This window comes from Salmo salar, chromosome ssa20 (genome assembly GCF_905237065.1).
Source record: "Salmo salar chromosome ssa20, Ssal_v3.1, whole genome shotgun sequence".
Classification (NCBI taxonomy): Eukaryota; Metazoa; Chordata; class Actinopteri; order Salmoniformes; family Salmonidae; genus Salmo; species Salmo salar.
In genome coordinates, this window is record NC_059461.1 from 27,021,046 (window position 1) to 27,045,263 (window position 24,218).

At 42.4% G+C, this 24,218-nt stretch overlaps 1 protein-coding gene across 5 annotated transcripts in view; it reads right to left on the reverse strand.

The window, feature by feature from the left end:
• LOC106580373 (probable E3 ubiquitin-protein ligase HECTD4) overlaps window positions 1–18,481 on the reverse strand; it is a 71,956-nt gene extending 53,475 nt beyond the window's left edge. For all 5 annotated transcript variants that reach the window (XM_014161358.2, XM_014161355.2, XM_014161357.2 and 2 more), the window contains exons 1-2: window positions 17,807–18,481; window positions 441–997 (exon numbers count right to left, since the gene is read on the reverse strand). In XM_014161358.2, the coding sequence (XP_014016833.1) occupies window positions 441–997; window positions 17,807–17,953 (704 nt within the window). In that variant the 5' untranslated portion in view covers window positions 17,954–18,481. The remainder of the gene's footprint in view (window positions 1–440; window positions 998–17,806) is intronic.
• Between the last annotated feature and the right edge of the window lie 5,737 nt (window positions 18,482–24,218).

Below are 24,218 nucleotides of genomic sequence, written 5' to 3' on the forward strand. Positions count from 1 at the left end.
TAGGACACTGACAGGGGTTAGCTAGGACACTGACAGGGGATAGCTAGGATACTGAAAGTGAAAACAGAAATGGGATGACAATACGGCTTGCATAATCACCATCTGGGCAGTATTTTGAAGCTGGAGTAAATGAGCCAGACAGCTAAGCAGAATCAGATGATCAAGAATACTACTCTATCCTCTTAGGGGCTCCCGAGTGGCGCAGCGGTCTAAGGCACTACATCTCAGTGCTAGAAGCGTCACTACAAACCCTGGTTCGATTCCAGGCTATATCACAACCGGCCGTGATTAGAAGTCCCATAGGGCAGCGCACAATTGGTCCAGCGTCGTCTAGGTTAGGGTTTGGCCGGGATAGAATTTGTTCTTAACTGACTTGCCTAGTTAAATAAAATAACTAAATACATTTTAGTCACTTGTGGTGTCTGCTGGTGTGGTCTCACCTGGCGCAGGCGAGGGCTACCAGGGCAGCGGCGGCGTTCTCCCTCTGCCTGTGTGCATGGAACATGTATGTCGGAGCCTGTCCCTGCTGGGTCTGTGCTGTCTGCTGGACCCCCTCCTCCAGCCAGGAGCAGAGCAGCCCCTCCAGGCCGTTGAGGCAGTCTGCGGGTTCCTTGCTGAGGCTGAGGGGCTGGCAGTCACGCAGGCAAGACAGCAGCACCTCTGCCGTGACCCCACAGAGCGCTGGGTCACTGCGTGTCTGGGACTGCAGCAGGGGGAAGACCAGTAGCAGGCCCACACGGGAAGTGAAAGGCGCCTGTTCAGGCTGCTGCAGCAGGCCCTGTCGTTTTAGCAGGGCCAGAGCCTCCTCATCTCCCCCTCCGGCCCCCTCCCGGTCCTGCTGTTCCTCCAGGGCCAGCTGACGCTGGGCCCCCCACAGGCCCCGCAGCGCATTCAAACGGTACTCAAACAGGCGGGCATACGCATTGCTTTGGTTACCACAGACGGCACGGAGACGCTCAGCCAGCTCCGCAGGGTTCTTCGTTTCGAATGTGAGGATCTACAGAGAGAGGAAGAGAGAGAGAGGAAGAGAGAGAGGGGAAGAGAGAAACAGAGAGACCAAGAGAAGGAGAAAATGTGTGAGGGATACATAAAATAGTCATGAAGATCTATAACCAACAGGAGAAAGCACAAATCCTTGGGGAGACAATGGGTAGAGATCTCAAAGTGATGACCGCATCCAGTATAGTGCACGGACTGTAAATCTCCATCTAGCTGGGGTCTGGCTACCTCTTAATCCAATTTACAGCAGAGCACTACTTCAATATGAGATGTCAAATCAAATCTCATTTGTCACATGCTTTGTAAACAGCAGGTGCAGACGAAGAGTGAAATGCATACTTAAAGGGCCCTTCCCAACAATGCAGAGAAAAATATAGAACAATTACAACACAAGGAATAAATACACAATGATTAACGATAACTTGGCTATGGTGTACCAGTAACGAGTCGATACGCAGGGGTACAAGGTAATTGAGGCAGATATATACAGTGTCTTCAGAAAGTATTCACACCCCTTGACCTTTTCCACATTTTGTTGTGTTACAGCCTGAATTTAAAATGTAGTTATGTCGCTGGCCTACACCCAATACCCCATAATGTAAAAGTGGAATTATATATGGAGTGATTTCAGTGCCAACAGAAATTGTATTTGAATTTCATAATTTTTTATTTGTATTAAGATATTGAATTTGAATGTAATATTATTTTAATTTGTAATGCAATTCATGAATTGAACATGTATTTCAGGATTTTAAAATGAATTGAATGAATATTGCATTCAGTTATAAAATTCAATTTCAATTAAATTTAATACACATTAAATATTTATATATTTGGTTTCAATATGGTAGATATTGCATTCATTTTCCATGTATCAACTTTACAAACTATAATTTCGAGTTGATCCAAGTTTCATAAATTCAACTGATGTATGTATTCAGATGTATTCAGATTCAATTCTCTAAATACAGAATAAAACCCAGAGACAGCATCCTGGTACTGTGCCAGCAAGGAAAGGAGACCAGATAGAATCAAACGCTCTCTGTGGTAAACAGTAGATTCTAGCGGTTTCTGAATGTATTTATTTCCTATGAATTTGGCTCTAGCATTTGAACCATTTTGGCTATAAGCTATTATGACCCCATTCATGATAGCAAAGACACTCTGGAACATGGACGTGATGATCACAGGCTGAGCAGGACACGATAGGAAGTGGATATAGTTGAATAGCCCTATCATAGCCTTCTAAGAATAGCCTTTCCATTCTATTTAATCTTGCTCTTGTGACTGACTGGGTTCAAACCAGGTCTCCTGTATGTCACAAGACTATTAGCCCACTTAGCTAAAGACTATAGGGATAAGTTCAGGAAGTGCATGTAAAGGACAACACACTACTTGCTTAGTGAGTAGCCTACCGCTTCCCCCTGATTCAGCTCATACGGAGACTCGAACACAGGACTTCTGCCTTTAAAACACACGTGACCGCCCTCCGGAAGCATTCCAACCCATCATGCTATTAAAAAAGGCCTTCTTCAAATGCGGAAGGGGCGACACTTCAGGCTGAGTAGTGAGTTTCACATGTGCAGGGGGCGTCGGTTAGTCGAGGTAATTGAGGTAATATGTACATGTAGGTAGAGTTAAAGTGACTATGCATAGATTATAAACAGAGTAGCAGCAGCGTAAAAGGGGGGGCAATGCAAATAATCTGGGTAGCCATTTGATTAGCTGTTTTGCTACAAGCGGTAATAAGTCTGGTAATTACGAGGCTACTCATCACATGGATGGATAACCAAACCACCTCTGTTGCCTCTCTCATTAAATGGGGTGCACAGATCTGTCTGCTTCTTTTTGCCACAGAAACTGTGGTTGTTGAGTAGTAGGCCTGATTTCAAACCCAGTCAGTTATATTGGTACTGTGATCTCTGAGTATGAGGTCAAAGGGAGGTGAAATGTGACCGAGGTGGTTTCGATTAACCTTGCTGGAGACTAAAGACATGTGTTAGCTTCCTAAACCTAATTTCTACCAGCATGTCACATGTGCAACCAGAGGAAAAAATAAACTCTAGACCACCTTTACTCCACACATAGATGCATACAAAGTTCTCCCCCGCCCTTTATTTGGCAAATCTGACCATAATTCTATCCTCCTGATTCCTGCTTACAAGTAAACACTAAAGCAGGAAGTACCAGTGACTCGCTCAATACGGAAGTGGTCAGATGACACAGATGCTATGTTCCAGGATTCATCCAATGGTATTGAGGAGTATACCACCTCAGTCAGTCATCGGTTTCGCCAATAAGTGCATCGACGACGCCATCCCCACAGTGACCGTACGCACATATCCCAACCAGTAAACACGCGCTGGAACTTGCACAGAACTTTCACAACATTCAAGTTTGCGCTCAGCAGACCTGAAATTTGCTGTGCCAAACATTTGAGGGAACATTGGTGGTGGCTGCATCATATTATGGGTATGCTTGTCATCGGCAAGGTCTAGGGAGGTTTTTTTTATAAAAAGAAACGGAATACAGCTAAACAGGGAAAATCCTAGAAGAAAACCTGGTTCAGTCTGCTTTCTAACAGATACTGGGAGACAAATTCTCCTTTCAGCAGGACAATAACCTAAAACACAAGGCCAAATAAACATTGGAGTTGCTTACCAAGACAACGTTGAATGTTCCTGAGTGGCGTAGTTACAGTTTTGACTTAAATCTACTTGAAAATCTATGGCAAGAGTGGAAAATGGCTGTCTAGCAATGATCAACAACCAATTTGACAGAGCCTGATGAATTTTGTGCAAATATTGCATAATCCTGGTGTGCAAAGCTCTTATAGACTTACCCAGAAAGACTCTCAGCTGTAGTCGCTGCCAAAGGGGGATTGTAACATTGACTCAGGTGTGTAAATACTAATGTAAATGAAATCTACATTTCGTTTTCCAAAAATGTGCTAAAATATCTAAAAATGTGTTTTCACTGTCATTATGGGGTATTGTGGGTAGAAGGGTGAGAAGAAAAACTATTTCATCCATTTAGAATAAGGCTGTAATGTAACAAAATGTGTCAAGGGGTCTGAATACTTTGTCACGGTACATATACAGTGCATTCGCAAAGGATTCAGACCCCTTCCCTTTTTCCACATTTTGTTACGTTACAGCCTTATTCAAAAAAAATTAAATCCTCAGCAATCTACACACAATACCCAATAATGACAAAGCAAAAACAGGTTTTTAAAAATATGTTTGCAAATGTATTAAAAATAACAGAAATACTTATTTACATAAGTATTCAGACCCTTTACTATGAGACTCAAAATTGAGCTCAGGTGCATCCTGTTCGCATTGATCATCCTTGAGTGGAAAGGCACACACCTGCCTAGATAAGGTCCCACAGATGACAGTGCATGTCAGAGCAAGAGTTCTTTAGCAAAAACCACCTAAAGGACTGACCATGAGAAACAAGATTCTCTGGTCTGATGAAACCAAGATTGAACTCTTTGCCAAGCGTCACGTCTGGAAGAAAACTGGCACCATCCCTACGGTGAAGCCCGGTGGTAGCAGCATCATGCTGCGGGATGTTTTTCAGCAGCAGAGACTGGGAGACTAGTCAGGATCGAGGGAAAGATGAACAGAGCAAAGTACAGAGAGAATCTTGATGAAAACTTGCTCCAGAGCACTCAGGACCTCAGACTGGGGTGAAGGTTCACCTTCCAACAAAACAATGACCCTAAGGACACAGCCAAGACAACTCAGTAGTGGCTTTGGGACAAGTCTCTGAATGTCCTTGAGTGGCCCAGCCAGAGCCCGGACTTGAACCCGATCTAACATCTCTGGAGAGACCTGAAAATAGCTGAGCAGCAACGCTCCCCATCCAACCTGACAGAGCTTGAGAGGATCTGCAGAGAAGAATTGGAGAAACTCCAAAAATACAGGTGTGCCAAGCTTGTAGCGTTATACCCAAGAAGACTCGGGGCTGTAATCGCTGCCAAAGGTGCTTCAACAAAGTACTGAGTAAAGAGTCTGAATACTTATGTAAACGTGATATTTCAGGTTTTTATTTTTAATACATTTCTATAAAGCTGTTTTTGCTTTGTCATTATGAGGTATTGTGTGTAGATTGATGAGGGGGTAAAAAAACAATTTAATACATTTTAGAATAAGGCTGTAACATAACAAAATGTGGAAAAAGTCACAGGGTCTGAATATTTTTTGGAATGCACTGTAGGTAGGGGTAAAGCGACAGGGCAACAGGATGGATAAACAGTAGCAGCAGTGTAATATTTGTATTTATTTAACTTTTATTTAACCAGGATAGACCCAATGAGGTTAAAAACCTATTTTGCGAGGGCGACCTAGCAAGATGGAAAACTACACATAAAATCTTACAACAACAAAAAATACACACAAAAGACAAAGTGTCACAACTTACAGATACATTTAAAGATTAGAAACAACTGCAGCTATCAAAAACAGTGTCGTCGATCAGAGTCTTAAACAGGCAAGTACGCTAACTCCCCTAACTGTAACATCTTTTGGAACCAAAATATTGTTTCCCCATCTCAGTTCTAACCTTAGGAACAGACAAGGACAGCAGCGACTGTGAAAGAAGACTGTATTGAGTGACTGATCTGGTCAGTAAGGAACAGAGGGAGTTGCCCTATCAATGCTTTGTACAGAAAAGTGCACCAGTGCTTTAGCCTCCTGGTGTAGAGAGAGGTCCATTTTGCATCATGGCATACAAATCACAGTGATGGGTGAGTGATCTAGCATTTGTGATAAATCTTAACGCGCCATTGATACACTGTGTCCAGAGTTAAGGTACATGCTGAGGCCTGCATATAGACAATATCACCATCATCCACACCGATAAAAAAAGTGCTTTGAACAAGATCCTTTCTGACTGACATTGAAAGGTTTGTTCCTAAAATAGAAACCCAAATTCAACTTCAGTTTCTTGGTGAAGTTATCAATGTGCTGTTTAAATGTGTTGCTAAATTGAATATATGAGGGAGGAATAAGAGGTTAGACCCTTTAAATCCAATGATATATATTAAAGAATGAGAATACATTAGTGTGGAAATAAACTATTCCTTGTTGAATTTCTAACCCACAGTAATTTTACATTACAATTGTATTCATGTTGCAGATGTTCTTACCCAGAGAAACAGTTAAATACACCGTTACATACTTTTTCTAAATAAGTGGTGTGAAAAATGTAGAGATTGTGGGGTTATTTCAGAGGAGATAAAAATACCAATATTGTGCATCATCTGCACTTAGGAAGCACTTGTGCCAGGTATCAATTACAGTGTGTAGCCCAAAACTCCACTACACCATTTAGTAGGCACATTTTTTATTGATTCAATTTCAGATAGACTAACGTTACGGTAACATTCGTTCATTGGAGGCTGGGATTGTGCACCGACCTTCTCCACCTTGTTCTGCAGAAGGGCTTCTACTCCATGATACTGATATAAATAGCCAGCATCTAAGCACCATGGGCTGATGGGATGCTGGATGACCTGATCAATCATGAGTTTGGCTAAGTTAGCCCAAATAGAGAGGCAGGTATTAATAATCCACACTAGACCATAAGGTCACATGACATAGGGAAACAGACTTAAACGCCCACAGCAGAAATCCACTTTTTCAAGCGGAAAGACGATGGCCAGAGCTTACCCATAATGTTAAGTCATCATCTTAGTCAAAGTATGATATAAACTCAGCAAAAAAAGAAACATCCTCTCACTGTCAACTGCGTTTATTTTCAGCAAACGTAACATGTGTAAATATTTGTATGAACATAACAAGATGCAACAACTGAGACATAAATTGAACAAGTTCCACAGACATGTGACTAACAGAAATGGAATAATGTGTCCCTGAACAAAGGGGAGGGGGTTAAAATCAAAAGTAACAGTCAGTATCAGTTGTGGCCACCAGCTGCATTAAGTACTGCAGTGCATCTCCTCCTCATGGACTGCACCAGATTTGCCAGTTCATGCTGTGAGATGTTACCCCACTCTTCCACCAAGGCACCTGCAAGTTCTCTGATATTTCTGGGGGGAATGGCCCTAGCCCTCACACTCCGATCCAACAGGTCCCAGACGTGCTCAATGGGATTGAGATCCGGGCACTTCACTGGCCATTACAGAACGCTGACATTCCTGTCTTGCAGGAAATCAAGCACAGAACGAGCAGTATGGCTGGTGGCATTGTCATGCTGGAGGGTCATGTCAGGATGAGCCTGCAGGAAGGGTACCACATGAGGGAGGAGGATGTCTTCCCTGTAACGCACAGCGTTGAGATTGCCTGCAATGACAACTAGCTGTCTGATGATGCTGTGACACACAGCCCCAGACCATGACGGACCCTCCACCTCCAAATCGATCCCGCTCCAGAGTACAGGCCTTGGTGTAACGCTCATTCCTTCGACGATAAACGCGAATCCGACCTTCACCCCTGGTGAGACAAAACCGCGACTCGTCAGTGAAGAGCACTTTTTGCCAGTCCTGTCTGGTCCAGCGACGGTGGGTTTGTGCCCATAGGCGACGTTGTTGCCAGTGATGTCTTGTGAGGACTTGCCTTACAACAGGCCTACAAGCCCTCAGTCCAGCCTCTCTCAGCCTATAGCGCACAGTCTGAGCACTGATGGAGGGATTGTGCGTTCCTGGTGTAACTCAGGCAGTTGTTGTTGCCATCCTGTACCTGTCCCGCAGGAGTGATGTTCGGATGTACTGATCCTGTGCAGGTGTTGTTACATGTGGTCTGCCACTGCGAGGATGATCAGCTGTCCGTCCTGTCTCCCTGTAGCGCTGTCTTAGGCGTCTCACAGTACGGACATCGCAATTTATTGCCCTGGCCACATCTGCAGTCCTCATGCCTCCTTGCAGCATGCCTAAGGCACGTTCACGCAGCTGAGCAGAGACCCTGGCATCTTTCTTTTGGTGATTTTTAGAGTCAGTAGAAAGGCCTCTTTAGTGTCCTAAGTTTTCATAACTGTGACCTTAATTGCCTACCGTCTGTAAGCTGTTAGTGTCTTAACGACCGTTCCACAGGTGCATGTTTATGGTTCATTGAACAAGCATGGGAAACAGTGTTTAAACCCTTTACAATAAAGATCTATGAAGTTATTTTGATTTTTATGATTTATCTTTGAAAGACAGTGTCCTGAAAAAGTGACGTTTCTTTTTTTGCTGAGTTTATTTGGGCTTGAAGTGAAAAATCCGAACTACCCACTTCGTGCAAATCTGTGTGAAAGAGGTGTCTTTCCTGTGAAATGACATACAAATTATTTTCAGCCTACATTTCGTTTCAGGGTTGGGTTTTATTTCAATGTTCCCACCTACCATCATGGCATTTTTTACTAATCAGAAACAGCTGCAAAGTTATTCCTCTTCTTGAATGAGATGAGTCAAACAGCCGTGTGTCCACTTGGCCACCCAGGCCATGGAGCAAATAAAACAGAAAATTATCATAATCCATTGGATAATTTGTACATTTTCACAGATTTTTTGTTCAGTCTGTATTAACAATATATATCTCTGAACATTTTAGTAATGGTATAATTGAGTGATATGATAGCATTTTGCAAACCTGCTCCCCCCCGTCGCCCCAAGAGGAATGGTTTTGTCCACTAAAGTTTTGAGTCACCACACGCTCCACTGCTTTGATTGGTGTAACATTAGCTAGAAACAACAAGTGTTTATCCAGATAGCGAAAAGGCACCAGCAAAATAAAATTCAAGGCTCTTATAGTTACAGTTGGAAGTCGGAAATGTACATACACCTTAGCCAAATACATTTAAACTCAGTTTTTCACATATCCTGACATTTAATCCTAGTAAAAATTCCCTGTCTTAGGTCAGTTAGGATCACCACTTTATTTTAAGAATGTGAAACGTCAGAATAGTAGAGAGAATGATTTATTTCAGCTTTTATTTCTTTCATCACATTCCTAATGGGTCAGAAGTTTACATACACTCAATTAGTATTTGGTAGCATTGCCTTTAAATTGTTTAACTTGGGTGAAACGTTACAGGTAGCCTTCCACAAGCTTCCCACAATAAGTTGGGTGAATTTTGGCCCATTCCTCCTGACAGAGCTGGTGTAAGTGAGTCAGGTTTGTAGGCCTCCTTGCTCACACAGGCTTTTTCAGTTCTGCCCACAAATGTTCTATGGGATGGAGGTCAGGACTTTGGGATGGCCACTCCAATACCTTGACTTTGTTGTCCTTAAGCCATTTTGCCACAACTTTGGAAGTATGCTTGGGGTCATTGTCCATTTGGAAGACCCATTTGCGACCAAGCTTTAACTTCCTGACTGATGTCTTGAGACGTTGCTTCAATATATCCACATAATTTTCCATCCTCATGATTCCATCTATTTTGTTAAGTGCACCAGTCCCTCCTGCAGCAAAGCACCCCCACAACATGATGCTGCCACCCCAGTGCTTCACGGTTGGGAGGGCGTTCTTCGGCTTTCAAGCCTCCCCCTTTTTCCTCCAAACAAAATGGTCATTATGGCCAAACAGTTCTATTTTTGTTTCATCAGACTAGAGGACATTTCTCCAAAAAGTACGATCTTTGTCCTCATCTGCAGTTGCAAACCGTAGTCTGGCTTTTTTATGGCGGTTTTGGAGCAGTGGCATCTTCCTTGCTGAGCGGCCTTTCAGGTTATGTCGATATAGGACTCGTTTTACTGTGGATATAGATACTTTTGTACCTGTTTTCTCCAGCATCTTCACAAGGTCCTTTGCTGTTGTTCTGGGATTGATTTGCACTTTTCACACCAAAGTACGTTCATCTCTAGGAGACAGAACGCGTCTCCTTCTTGAGCGGTATGACGGCTGCGTGGTCCCATGGTCTTTATACTTGCGTACTATTGTTTGTACAGATGAACGTGGTATTTTCAGGCATTTGGAAATTGCTCCCAAGGATGAACCAGACTTGTGGAGGTCTACAATGTTTTTCTGAGGTCTTGGCTGATTTCTTTAGATTTTCCCATGATGTCAAGCAAAGAGGCACTGAGTTTGAAGGTAGGCCTTGAAATCCATCCACAGGTACACCTCCAATTGACTCAAATTATGTCAATTAGCCTATCAGAAGCTTCTAAAGCAATGACATAATTTTATGGAATTTTCCAAAGGCACAGTCAACTTAGCGTATGTAAACTTCTGACCCACTGGAATTGTGATACAGTGAATTATAAGTGAAATAATCTGTCTGTAAGCAATTGTTGGAAACATGACTTGTGTCATGCACAAATTAGATGTCCTAACCGACTTGCCAAAACTATAGTTTGTTAAGAAGAAATTTGTGGAGTGGTTGAAAAACGAGTTTTAATGACTCCAACCTAAGTGTATGTAAACTTCCAACTTCAACTGTACATGTCCTGATCAAAGTAATTTTAGCCTATCATTTCACTTCCCTTGTGAGAATCATGAGCATGGGCTGACTTGGCTTCGCTGTAACCACAGCTGATTGCGGATTTGCGGCCGCAATTTATTAGGGATGCATATTAGGGATGCACCGATATGAAATCTGTCCGATACCGATATCCAATATTTTCTTTGACGAAAAACCCGATACCGATACCCGATATTTAAAAATGTAGCAGCCTTTTAAGCAGTCTACTACAGTTAACATTTACATTTTAGTCATTTACCAGACACTCTTATCCAGAGCGACTTACAGTAGTGAATGCATACATTTTTTGTTGTTGTTGTGGGAATCGAACCCACAACCCTGGCTTTGCAAACACCATGCTCTACCAACTGAGCTACAGGGTGTTAAATAGTTGACTGACACACACACACACACACACACACACACACACACACACACACACACACACACACACACACACACACACACACACACACACACACACACACACACACACACACACAAAAGTTATTTTGTTGGCATTTACATATGTCCCAATTACCAGTAAAACATTTTTTTTTAAATTCACTTACAGCTGTAATGTTTTGTTAAATTGTTCATTCGTTTCATTCTCAACCAAGATTTCATCATACATGTCAAGAAGTGAAGTTTCAGCTCTGTCTGTCCGTGGCCTCATGTCGTGTGTCCTCTTCCTCGGTGCGCACTATCACTGTGTCTGTTTCCATCTTCTCCAGCTGTGTCTAATATTTCCCATAAATCCTGTTTCTTGTCTGCGTTGAAGTAGCAGTCCTTGTACCTAGCATCAAGCATGGTGGCGACACAGTATAGAGGCTCAGAGAGAATACCACCGACTCGCTTGTTCACAGCCTCTAGTAGAGTACTTTTGCAAGTTTTAACCCCACGGTCTGTGTTAGCAGTTTTGTTCTACGAAATCCTCGTCGACCCACTGTGCTGTCAGACTCAGCATGCTCATGGGCAGTGTCCGAAATTAACTTTTTGTCTCACCTGCCAAGGGTACTGGTAGATGAAAAAAATCCACCAGCCAAGCATATTTTTTACCAGACAAAATAATAAATTGCCTTTTCGTGTCACAAATACATTCATTTCAGTACATGTTGAATACAAACTTAAAGAAGCCAGATCAAAATTTGAAACAACATTTTTATATATTGATCAACGGTTAATCAAATCAAGTTTATTTGCAGAGCACATTTAAAAACTGTAGTTGACCAAAAGTGCTGTACAGAGTGAAAACACGCCAATCACAATGAAATAAACAAAACATATCAGATACAACCAATAAGAGTACATAGCAGTGAAAATAGGGCAACAGCAATTGTAAAATACAATTATGAGAAGTGCAGTGGACATAGAACTGGTGCTCTCCTGATACAAAGGGGAAACAGGTCTACAAATCCTTTACTTTGAGTAGAAATACCCTGATTAAATACAGATAAAAAAGAGGCTTATCAGATGCTGGTTAATTTTGGCTGTGGCTAGATTTAAGAGGTGAACCAAAGCTATTTTGAGGTGAACCAAAGCTTATCAACGTCTGAGAAATAACCTACAATACTGGACCACGTCTGCTAAATAGACTTAAAAACTCGCTACAAAAAGTACTAGTCTAGCTACAAGAGTAACAACATTTTCACTTACTCGCAGATCCACTCGAAGTCAGAAAGTGGTCTCGCCTTCTTGCCAATGGCATGTACAGTCCTAAACAGTATCTTCATCTTCGTGCTGGTCTGTTCTGACATTGCCATTAGCGCCGTCACAGAGGCTGTCAAGAGGAGAGGCTCCGATTGAGGCCGGGACATAGACACGCAGGCAATGTGACACTTGCTGTGTGCATGGTCACAAATGTTCTCCAGCTTCATAATTCTATTTATGATGACAAATTAGTTGTTTCTGCTTTTATCTTTAGCATACTGGCGACACACAGAACAACTCATCACCACAGCCTCCGCATCATACTGTAGCCAGCCTCTTGAAACTCCTTTATCGCCAAACCTCTATTTCTCACAAAACTTTCTTTATGTGATTCATCCTCCTTTTTGTCGGTGGGTTTTCGTTTTAAAGTTGGCTTACTCCAGGTAAATGTCGCCACATAACAGCTATTTAATGAACGGTAGCTAGCAGCAGACCCGTGGCAAGTGAGCGATGTCGAGTAGCCGATGTACCGTACGGTAAACAGTGCCGTGAAACTAGGAGCACTAGAGATGGTCTGTGGTAAGCTGGCAAACATAAGTAATTTCCTCCGAGCCATCATGCCAGATATTTTATTACATTACTATTTTGGTACAAACATTTACCCGCCAGTGTGGCGGATAGCCTTCTGAGATTCTCGCTAAATGGAAAATCTACCCGCATTTGGCGCTTGGCAGGTGTTTATTTCGGGTGTTCATGCTCATGGGGCTGACATCGCTGTTACAAATGTCAGTCGTAAAGCTAATAGCAGTGACGCCCATAGCAAGTAGCTCATGGATGTGCGTTTCAACAATACTGTGTAACTACGGTAGGGCAACATCTGAGGTCGAGGTGCTCGACCAGTCAGCGGGAGCCAACATCATCCACAACAGAGAACGTTTGATTGTCAAGGGCAATGAATTTCATTATCTTGGCGTTAATGGATTTCGCCTTTGAGTTGTCTCACTGAAATTCTCTTACTCTTTCAAATGACTGCTTGACATGAACTTGTTTAGTTTTTTTCTGCTTTTGTTCTAAGTAGTCGCTGAACGTCTGGGGGTGATGCACTTTCAAATGAGTAATAAAGTTTGTGGTATTGAAAGATTTCACTTTCTCCCCTCCTCGGGAACTAATAGCACCACAAACATTGCATATGGCCTTTTTGTTATCTTCCTTTGAAACTTCAAAATAGATCCACACAGCAGACATTGTGGGCTAGGTTAGGAATGCTGTGTTGCACGTGTAGCGCTGTATTTTCCGTGGCGTCATTACGTCATCTACCTACGTTATATAGGTATGTACGTCAGCTTTGACATCGGTTTTGCACGTTGACATTAAACTAGACATCGGGCCGATGCCGACATTTTTAGCTAATATCGGCCGATTCCGATATGCTTACCGATATATCGTGCATCCCTACAATTTATGGAAGATGCCAAAACTTGAGATAACAATAGATGGCGAAGTCAAAGACAGGCCAGCGGTTCCCATCTGTGGCGAAGTTTTCCCTAAATCAATACTTATGACTATCCAGCTCGAGAACCAGCCATAAGCCTTGTTCACATTGGCAGTTTGAAGAAACTCAAATTCAATTTCTTTGCATATCCGATTCTGTTCTTTTTCCTGCAGTCTGAACAGCAAAAAAGCACCAAGTACAGATATTTCACGCCACACCTTCGTAGGTGGTTTGAAGTCAGATACAAATCTGATTCCTGGCCATGTGACTTGTCATAATGGTCAAATCTGAATTGCATGCAAAACATGCAATTCATGTGGGGGGCTGATTTGTGCAGCCCTGTTAACCTCCTTCTCACATAAGAGTGAGGTTAGTGAGAGCAGGGGGAGGGTGGACAGTGGTGACAGTACAATAACCAGACACAGTGCAGATGCTCAGGTTACATTCCATCCATACTTCCACTGCAGAGAGGACAAGCAACAACACCCGTCAGACCCAGAGCTAATCCAGTCCCACTATGAAGCAGCATAATCAAGATGTCACACTACTGCACATGGGGCACAGGTCTACGGCTAGCTAACACAGCTGCTCCATCGCCCCTGTCATTGCTCCATCCTTACGAAAAATAAGAACATTTTAGAAGCAGGAGGTGTACGCAGTGAAGTCTAGTGCTCTCAGTTTGATTCATTGTCAATGTTCATCTGTAGCATGCCATCTGTCTGTTACCATCTATCAATCTATGTCCCATTTATTTGTCGGTGTTTAGGTCTACCATCACTGATATGGCTTTAAAATAAAGAGCGTGCAAAAATTGCGCATCGGCCATTGCACGTGCACTAGGCTTCATTGCAAAGTTTATTTAGGACATTACATTTACTATTAGATTAATACATGGCTATTAGCAATAGGTGTTATAGAGTTAGTGATCAAGCTAATGTGTTTTGAGTTTCCACTTCCTCAGGTGGTGAATGAGCATCAATTGATTTAGGCCTATATAATATTAATGCATATAAAGACGAAGGCAAATTTATGTCTATTAAACAAACAAATCAGACCCTATTTTGACAGTAAAATAACACAAATAGCCTAATTGTCAACCCAGAATTCATGATAGTCACTGGATTAAGTTGGACAACAAAATATTTTGAATGAAGCATTCTTGCTTGGAAATGTTAGATGTAACAACTTATTTATTTAATACCATCTCACTAGTCTATTAGACTTTCTTAAAGTATTGTGAATGACTTTATAAGATGAATGAAATTAATTATATTGTGCGACACTGCGAAACACATTTTTTGGGTGCCACCAAATCATGGGCTTGTCCCACCAACTGAAAAAGTTAGTGGCACCAGTGACACCAGGGGAAAATATTAGTCCGGAGCCATGATGATGTCAGGGTTGACTGGACAGGGCCTTTTAACATTAGAACCACCTGGCCTTTCAGCCTTCATGTACCCACTAGAGAACATAGCTGGGCGTTCCATTTAGCATATGCACATCAACCCGCAAGGTGTACAAACATAAGCGCCAACACTTGATAAATAGTGCATAAACTATTGTAAATGATGAATTGAATGAAGAAATATAAACATAAAAAAGGATATGTTTTATATAATTCTACAAAGTCCTAGAAAAAACCTAGGCCTATAGCCTATTTTCAATTCCCTTACAATAAAAAATTATGTAATCTATTTGATCAACTTTATTTGTAGATTTGATTAGTAATAGAGTTATAGTAATTAATGAAGTTCAGTTACAGCTTATTTTTGACAAAGTAGAAACTAAAAATATTATAATAATATAACCAGCCAGTTGCACAGGTGAAATTGTTTGCCATTTTCCTAAACAAAAGCACAAGAACAATTGTAAAGGATAAATAGCATAAAGAAATATTTTTGTTAATATATTCATGACAAGATATAAAAAGTCATTTGTTGATTGAATGGGACACTGTATTGTGTCCTTATATGTGTGCCTTTACACATGAATCAATCTCCTCTTCATGCTTTGGGTCCACAGTCAGCACACAGCGTTGGGGCTTTGTGTGAGCAAACCCCACCAACAAAATCCCACCACTGTGTGGGGCACTGCACACAGTTCTCATGGGCCTTGTTTCGTGTGCACCTGCCGCAGGTGTCGCATAATCTCTCTGAAGCGGTTGCGTGGAATGCTCCACCCCATACCTATCAGACCAAAATGACTCCACATCAATGCTCTTCCACCATGTGCCCCGCAGACATATAAAGGTCCAATAAATGCTTTGAGTCCAGACATGTCCCACATACTGTTTCCTTTACTGTGCGCATGAGCAACAGTACAATCGCTGATGTGCTGCAACATCTACACATCACATACCGTAAACTCGTCACTCTTTTCTTCCCAAACCGTGCCATCCCTCCCCAATTCCAGTCTCATCGTGGCAGTTGAGATCACTACCTCAGTTGGCTCTGTTCTGGTTTTTCTGCGGCGAGGTTCAGGCATCGGAGGCGAAGGATCGAAGTGAACATCAGAATCAGATTTAGACTCTTCATCAGCAACGTCGATTTCAAGATCCGATCCTCCATCCTACTCATCTAAATGCTGCAGCATTTGCAATGCTGTCAGTGCGTACATTAGTTTGTTTCGGCTTGCCATTGTGAACTACACACATTATTTTGTACTCAGTGTCTGATTTGACTCTCAAGAGGGGAAATTATATACCATTTCCAGCCTTTCATAATAAAATAATTAGACCACCCACAATTCTTCATCATCATTACACTATTGTTCTAAATTCCATCCTCATCATTCAGATGAAATTCAATCACCTTTTCACCCTCCTCATCATTCAGTTCATTGAAGTCAAATGCAGCATTATCTGTTTCTATCTGATTTCTATCGCCCACTCATCCACCGACAACAGAATAGAATATTTTAATTGTACGTTTAGTATGTTACTCTTTTTTGCTTAGTAGCCAGAGCAATGCTGCCGTGCGAGTGGTCTTGTGCTGAATGCATGGGCAGCATAGATATTCTTGGAAAAAGTTAAATTTGGAAATCTTGAATTTTGAGAGATATTTGATGAAGGTGGGTGTCATAGAAACTGCAGAACATGTTCTTTCTGATACTATAGAAATCAAAATGTTTTATCTGCATGTGACTGAAGGAGGATTTGATAAAGTAAGCTGTGTGTGAATATTTCTGAAGGCACTGTAGATTGGGCAAGAGAAAAAAAACGTCGTAATTAATTTTGAATTCAGGCTGTAACAACAAAATATAGAATAAGTCAAGGGGTATGAATAAGTCAAGGGGCGGCAGGTAGCCTAGTGGTTTGAGTGTTGGGCCAGTAACCGAAAGGTTGCTAGATCGAATCCCCGAGCTGACAAGGTAAAAATCTGTTGTTCTGCTTCTGAACAAGGCAGTTAACCCACTGCTCCTAGGCCGCCATTGTAAATAAGAATGTTCTTAACTGACTTTCCTAGTTAAATAAAGGAAAAATAAAAATGAATACTTTCTAAAGGCACTGTATATAATGTCAAGCGTGCCAATGATGAAGCATTCTGTGCTGAACAAGACCTTTTGGCTACCTACTGGCTTGAGGAGCTTTCAGGAACGCTGAATTTACTGTTTCCTATTGTATTTGTCCAGTTTGTGTGCCATGCCAATGTGCTTTGAAGAATTTAAGTGACGCTTGGGTGAGCTGATGAATACAACAATAATAGCCTGCCACCACTCAAGAGCACCCAATGTCTGGACCAGAGGGGACACGGTTCCCACAAAGGGTGGGGATTTAAAGGCCATGATAATAAGCTACCCTTGCTAGCTAGCTACGTCGTGAGTCATCATGCCTACACAGTGTTATTCATATAGCAACTAACATTATCTACCTCTTCAAAATGTAGACTATCTGCTAACTAGCCTGTTACAGTAAACAATGGTCAACGTTATGCTTCAATGTTCTCTTTAGTTAACTAGCATAGTTATAGGTTAGCTATCTGCATGTCATGCTCCTCGTCAAGCCGACGTTGGCGTCCTTAGCTAGCTAATTTTACACATGGACATGACTAGCTAAAAATGTGTTGCTATTAATGTGACTTTATTCATATGGAATTATATAACGTGCTGCTTGGCAATCCCTGTTAGTTAATGCTGAGCGGGTAGGTAGGTAGCTAGCGCTTGACCATTTAGCTAGCTAAGTTAACTAACGTTAGCTGTGTTCGCTTTCTCCAAGAAAACATTCGAAATGCAACCGTTGAGATGCAGACTAACAGTACTCACCTCCTGCTCAGTGTCCCCCTGCTCAGACACACAGATTTCACTGGGCAGTTCAGCCAGATCCGTGACCCGAATCAGTCCATCGTGAAGGAAAATAGTCTCTTCCTTCACTGACAACCACTGGGACGAATCCACGGCCCCGGAGCCCATCTCTCTCTCCTCCGAGAAAAATGCTAGAAAGGTTGAACATTAAAACAAATCCAATCCGAAATGACAACAACACTACCCGACAGACATGCTGTCAGTCAGATGAGAAACTCAGACCTACTCCGATCCAGCTAGCTAGCTTGGTAACGCCAATCGTACTACCAAATATTTGTGGGTACCACTTTGCTGCTAAGGGTGCTAGCTATCGAGGCTTGCTAGCGAACATAGGTCAGCCAGCTGATCAGACTGTGTGGGGCAGGCTCTTTCTTCAGCTACCAACTGTACCATTGAGCATATCGTACTGTCTTTACAGAGCAGTGGGCGTGACACTGTCTCTAAACCGTAATATTTAGAGCATAGTTTAGTAATTGACTGTCTTCTCCAGCTGAACACGAAGTCTGAGCATAACCAAAACACGATAAGAATGCAGGAAAAACGGCTCCGATGATGGTCCAACAACGGATTATTAGTGGCCGGACAGATAATGGAAACCCCACAGCTGTCGATGAGACGCCATGTTTCTTAGGCCAACAGTTACTGTTCCCAGCATACATTGCGATTTAGCCTACAATAAACATGTCAACAAATTGAACCCCCTAATATGAATTTATTATCAATACTAAGATTATATGTATCGTCATAGTTTGTTTAATACTCATGGTTTAATTTGTACATTTTCTGATTGTGGTGACAATGTTGGTAAATTATGACAACCTGACACAATATTCAAAGCAAAAGCCTTTAGGTATGAAGTGCAACACTGTTTACACTACACAATTCAACATTATCCACTGATGACACTCAAAATAAAAAACAATTATTCATTAATATGTGTAAAGGTAGGTGGTCAATCGCCTTACTGTTAAAGGTACGAGGGCGCCACCTCCTGAGCATTTTTTAAGGCTCTTGGCTGAAAGATAGTGCACCTTTACAACATTAGGGAAGCTTGTAATCTGAGATAACGAAAAACAGATATTAGTTATATTTAGGTGCTTTAATCGAGAAGTACATAGACTTAATATAAATATATTAAATGAAAACCATTTGTCAGGGGTCTTCTCACAATTCACAACTCTAGTTATTATTTAGTTATTATCTAGTTATTATCATTATTTACAGTTGAAATCAAAGGTTTAGGGTTTGGATCAGGATGGTATTTCGAGCAGCAACACAAGTCCGTTTTGCATAAGGCTTGCAAAACTTACAGGTTGATGTTAGACAGATGTATTGCATACTGTATACACGATACAAAATTATTCCCATTCTGGTAACTGGTAAGGGGGCTGATGTTTGGGAGACATCAGCCTAGGTTTTTTGGGGCTCAATGATCCTTAGACATAGTTTATAGAGGCGAACAGGAGTCCCTCTTTTTGTATCTTTACTTGTGCCCTGAGCGTTGTCTTCCTCTTTCCTCCATATTTTAAAATACTTGAATTAGGCCCCCCCCCACAATTTTTTTATTATTATTTTTTTAATATAAAATAAAAAATATTATATGTTAAGATCCCACAAGCACTGTTTCAACTGTATACAGTATACTGCTATAGCCTATTTATTATTGTTATCACATTGGCACTAGGTAGAACAGTGACACATTGCGTGTAACAATTAGCAATAATCAGCTTTGTGAAGAGATCACATTAAAAAGTCTAAGAGCCAGTTGTGGCTCTTTGCAAATATATCACGTTTTAATTGAGCCAACCTTTTCCCCAAAGACAGTCTTTTAAACTTCACACATCAAGGCAGAATAGAGACACAAAGTCCTGCAGGACGGATAGGAGAATCTTGGTCCTCTCCAAGTATCTGATCTGACCAGCCAGCGATGTGGTGGAGGAAGCGGAGAGAGATCGAGGGACAGAGGAGAATGATGATCCAAGTAGACAGTCAGTGGATAAGAATTAAGAGATGTTGAGAGAAATACGCAAACAATTTCAGAAAGGAAATAGGGGGGACACAGTTTGCTGGTGTGTGTGTGTGTATACATACGTGTGTGTATGCATGCGTGTGTGCGTAAGAGATGTGTTAATGCATAAAGTAGTTATCTAATCCATTTCAAGGAAGGTAACTAACTGCAAGTTAGAGCAGATCCTCTTAATTAATCACAGTAAATCTAAGAGTGAAAGAGCTCAATATAGAGCCACAAATGTGCCAGAGTGCAAGATTGTACTGTATGTACCGGTATACGGCTACTGTCTCACCTGCGGGTGCAATCACAATGGTACAGTCTTTGATTCCATGTTGTGAAGATCATCTCTCTTCTCCAGAGGGGGAATATTGTATTTACATTCATCCAAATGCTTGAGGGTCCCACAAAGGAGCAGGCTATCTGTAACACAGAGAATAACAGAACATGGTGTAGCTACATGAGTCATGATGATGTAACTGATAAATTACACAATTACGACCTTTCCCTTCAATCAGATCCATACTGCTTTATATCTATATAGACAAAGCCACATCGTTTGTTATCCTCCATGGCTGAATTTTTACTGAGGCAGTTTGTATTATACTTCACAACACAAAACCACTGTTTGTGATCAGGTGGTTTTCTTGGTTATAATATTGTCCATGCTATGGACCCTAACTATTCAAAACCACCTTTTTAATCTTCTTCTATGATATCATGGCGGTCCGCAAACAATCGTTTAGGTGCATGCCGCCACCTACCGTGCTGGAATGTACGATTAATCATGATCTGCCCAATTCTGTACTACCATGAATTCAAAAAATTAAAATCCCTACTAACTTCTACCATATACTCCCACTCCCCCCAAAACCCCTCCCCAACCCCCCTAAACTTGATCTACATCATACTGAAACACTCCACCCTTGGGATTGTTCAGCATGTCAACAATGATTTCAACAGCAACATCTATCTACTATTTTGCAGTCTCCACAATAATCTTCAACCTGGCATTTCTGCTTTCCACAACCCAAGTCGTATTGATCACCTTACAAATAAAAGCTATGAAGCCAACTTTATTCATTATCAAAGTGACCTTTGACACCGCACATTCATGAGCACAAGATTTCTGAACAGGCCTCCAAACCATGCCAGGACCAGCAGAAACACTAGACCCGACAGTAGGTCCACTTATTACAGGAGCAGCCATGGAAGCTCCATCATTCCACATTGTAGTTCCACCAATCTGTCTCACAGCCTCTGCATATGATACATTATGACTAATTCTATATCTCAGAGCCTCTCTCTGCACCTGGCATCCACCAAATGCTGCACTATGTTCCCCCCACAATTCCAACACTTAACCTTCACATTGCTCCCACATTTACCATAATCATGTTCCCCTCCACACTTGACACATCTTTCCTTCCTTTACATTGAACAGTGTGTCCCATTCTTTGGCATTTAAAAAATGGGGATGGGAAAAATTCTCTGACATTGAAACTAAGGAATCCTAGCTGTACTTTCCCAGACATAACCTTCTCAAACCTCAGCAGCACTGATAGGCTTTCACTTATTTGAACTTCTTTCCTACTGATTAACCTTTTGGCCTCAATCACTCTTCCTCCCTTCACATTTTCTTTAATATCATCTATGGACATAGATATTGGGACCCTAGTAATGACTCCCTTAAATCTAGCATAAAGACAAGGGACATGGCTTTTAATCTTCGTCAAATTAAGCTTTTCCATTTTCAGAATCTTCTCTTGCTGGGCCTGGCTACCACAAACTATTAGCAATCTGCCATTTCCAATGAATCAAGATACTTTCACTTCAACTACCTCTTTCTCTACAGCATTAGTTAGTCGGATAGGGTGTAAGTGTGGTCTCATCAAACACTATCACCACTTTCTACTCCAACACATCATTACTCTTGCTTCCTACTTTGGCCTTCTTTATGCTTTCTTAACTAGACGCTCCACTGCTTTCTGTATCATGATCTCTCTTCTTCCTATGTCTTTCCACTACAGACCATTCTGGTCCTTGACCCTCATCCTCCCACTCCATAACATCAGAACTGACACCCATATTGTTTGCATTCCAGCACAGCTGTTGCTTCACCAACTTTTTCTCCATTTTGTCCGCACTACTCGCCGCCATTTCCGACAAACTCATATCTTTCTGACAGATAAGATCTAAACCAGGCCAGAACTTGTCCGTGTAGACCAATTTGGGTTTCCAATCTCTCCAAAAGAATGTGGTAATCGATGGTATCAAAAGCAGCACTAAGGTCTAAGAGCACGAGGACAGATGCAGAGCCTCGGTCTGACGCCATTAAAAGGTAATTTACCACCTTCACAAGTGCCATCTCAGTGCTATGATGGGGTCTAAAACTAGACTGAAGCGTTTCGTATACATTGTTTGTCTTCAGGAAGGCAGTGAGTTGCTGCTCAACAGCTTTTTCCCCAAAAATTGAGAGGAATGGGAGATTCGATATAGGCCAATAGTTTTATTTTTCTGGGTCAAGGTTTGGCTTTTGCAAGAGAGGCTTTATTACTGCCACTTTTAGTGAGTTTGGTACACATCCGGGAGATAGAGAGACATTTATTATGTTCAACATAGGAGGGCCTAGTACAGGAAGCAGCTCTTTCAGTAGTTTAGTTGGAATAGGGTCCAGTATGCAGCTTGAAGGTTTAGAGGCCATGATTATTTTTCATCAATATTTCAAGAGATATAGTATTAAAAAACTTGAGTGTCTCCCTTGATCCTAGGTCCTGGCAGTGTTGTGCAGACTCAGGACAACTGAGCTTTGGAGGAATACGCAGAAGAGTCCGTAAATTGCTTTCTAATGAGCATGATCTTTTCGTCAAAGAAGTTCATGAATTTATCACTGCTGAAGTGAAATCCATCCTCTCCTGGGGAATGCTGCTTTTTAGTTAACTTTGCGACAGTATCAAAAACACATTTTGGATTGTTCTTATTTTCCTCAATTAAGTTGGAAAAATAGGATGATCGAGCAGCAGTGAGGGCTCTTCGATACTGCACGGTACTGTCTTTCCAAGCTAGTCGGAAAATCTCCAGTTTGGTGTAGCGCCTTTGCCGTTCCAATTTTCTGGAAGCTTGCTTCAGAGCTCGGGTATTTTCTGTATACCAGGGAGCTAATTTCTTATGACAAATGTTATTGTTTTTTAGGGGTGCTACTGAATCTAGGGTATTACGCAAGGTTAAATTGAGTTCCTCAGTTAGGTGGTTAACTGATTTTTTTTGCGATTGAGATGTGCCGCGCTGCTCTACTTAGCTCTATGGAATTGTTTTAAGGTCATACCAAGGATCATTTTATAACCACCAGCATCCAGAATAAACAAAGAATGGGTACAAAACCCGTCGCGCACCAGACAACAATGTGCACAAGCACTTACAAACAACCAATACCACACAAAGACATGGGGGGAACAGAGGGTTAAATACACAACACGTAATGAGGGAATGAAAAAGAGGTGTGTGGGAAAACAAGACAAAACAAATGGAAAATGAAAAATGGATCGGCGATGGCTAGAAGTCCGGTGACGTCGACCGCCGAACACCGCCCGAACAAGGAAAGGAACCGACTTCGGCAGAAGTTGTAACAGTTCCCCCCTTGATGCGCGGCTACAGCAGCGCACCGACACCGGCCTCGGGGACGACCTGGAGGGCGAGGTGCAGGGCGATCCGGATGGAGACGGTGGAACTCCCGCAGCATTGAAAGGTCCAACACGTCCTCCACCGGAACCCAGCATCTCTCCTCCGGACCATACCCCTCCCAGTCCACGAGGTACTGAAGGCCCCTCGCCCGACGCCTCGAATCCAGTATAGAACGAACGGAGTACACCGGGGCCCCCTCGATGTCCAGAGGGTGTGGAGGAACCTCCCGCACCTCAGACTCCAGGAGCGGGCCAACCACCACTGGCCTGAGGAGAGACACATGGAACAAGGGATTAATACGGTAATCGGGGGGAGCTGTAACCTGTAACTCACCTTGTTCAGTCTCCTCAGGACTTTAAATGGCCCCACAAACCGCGGACCCAGCTTCCGGCAGGGCAGGCGGAGGGGCAGGTTTCGGGTCGAGAGCCAGACCCGGTCCCCCGGTGCGAACACCGGGGCCTCACTGCGGTGACGGTCTGCGCCGGCTTTCTGGCGCAGCACGGCGCGCTGAAGGTGAACATGGGCGGCTACCCATGTTTCCTCCAAGTTACAGTTGTCCACCGGAACCAGTCGTCCACCGCAGGAGCCTCGGTCTGACTCTGATGCCAAGGAGCCAGAACCGGCTGATACCCCAGTACGCACTGGAAGGGGGAGAGGTTAGTGGAGCAGTGGCAGAGTGAGTTC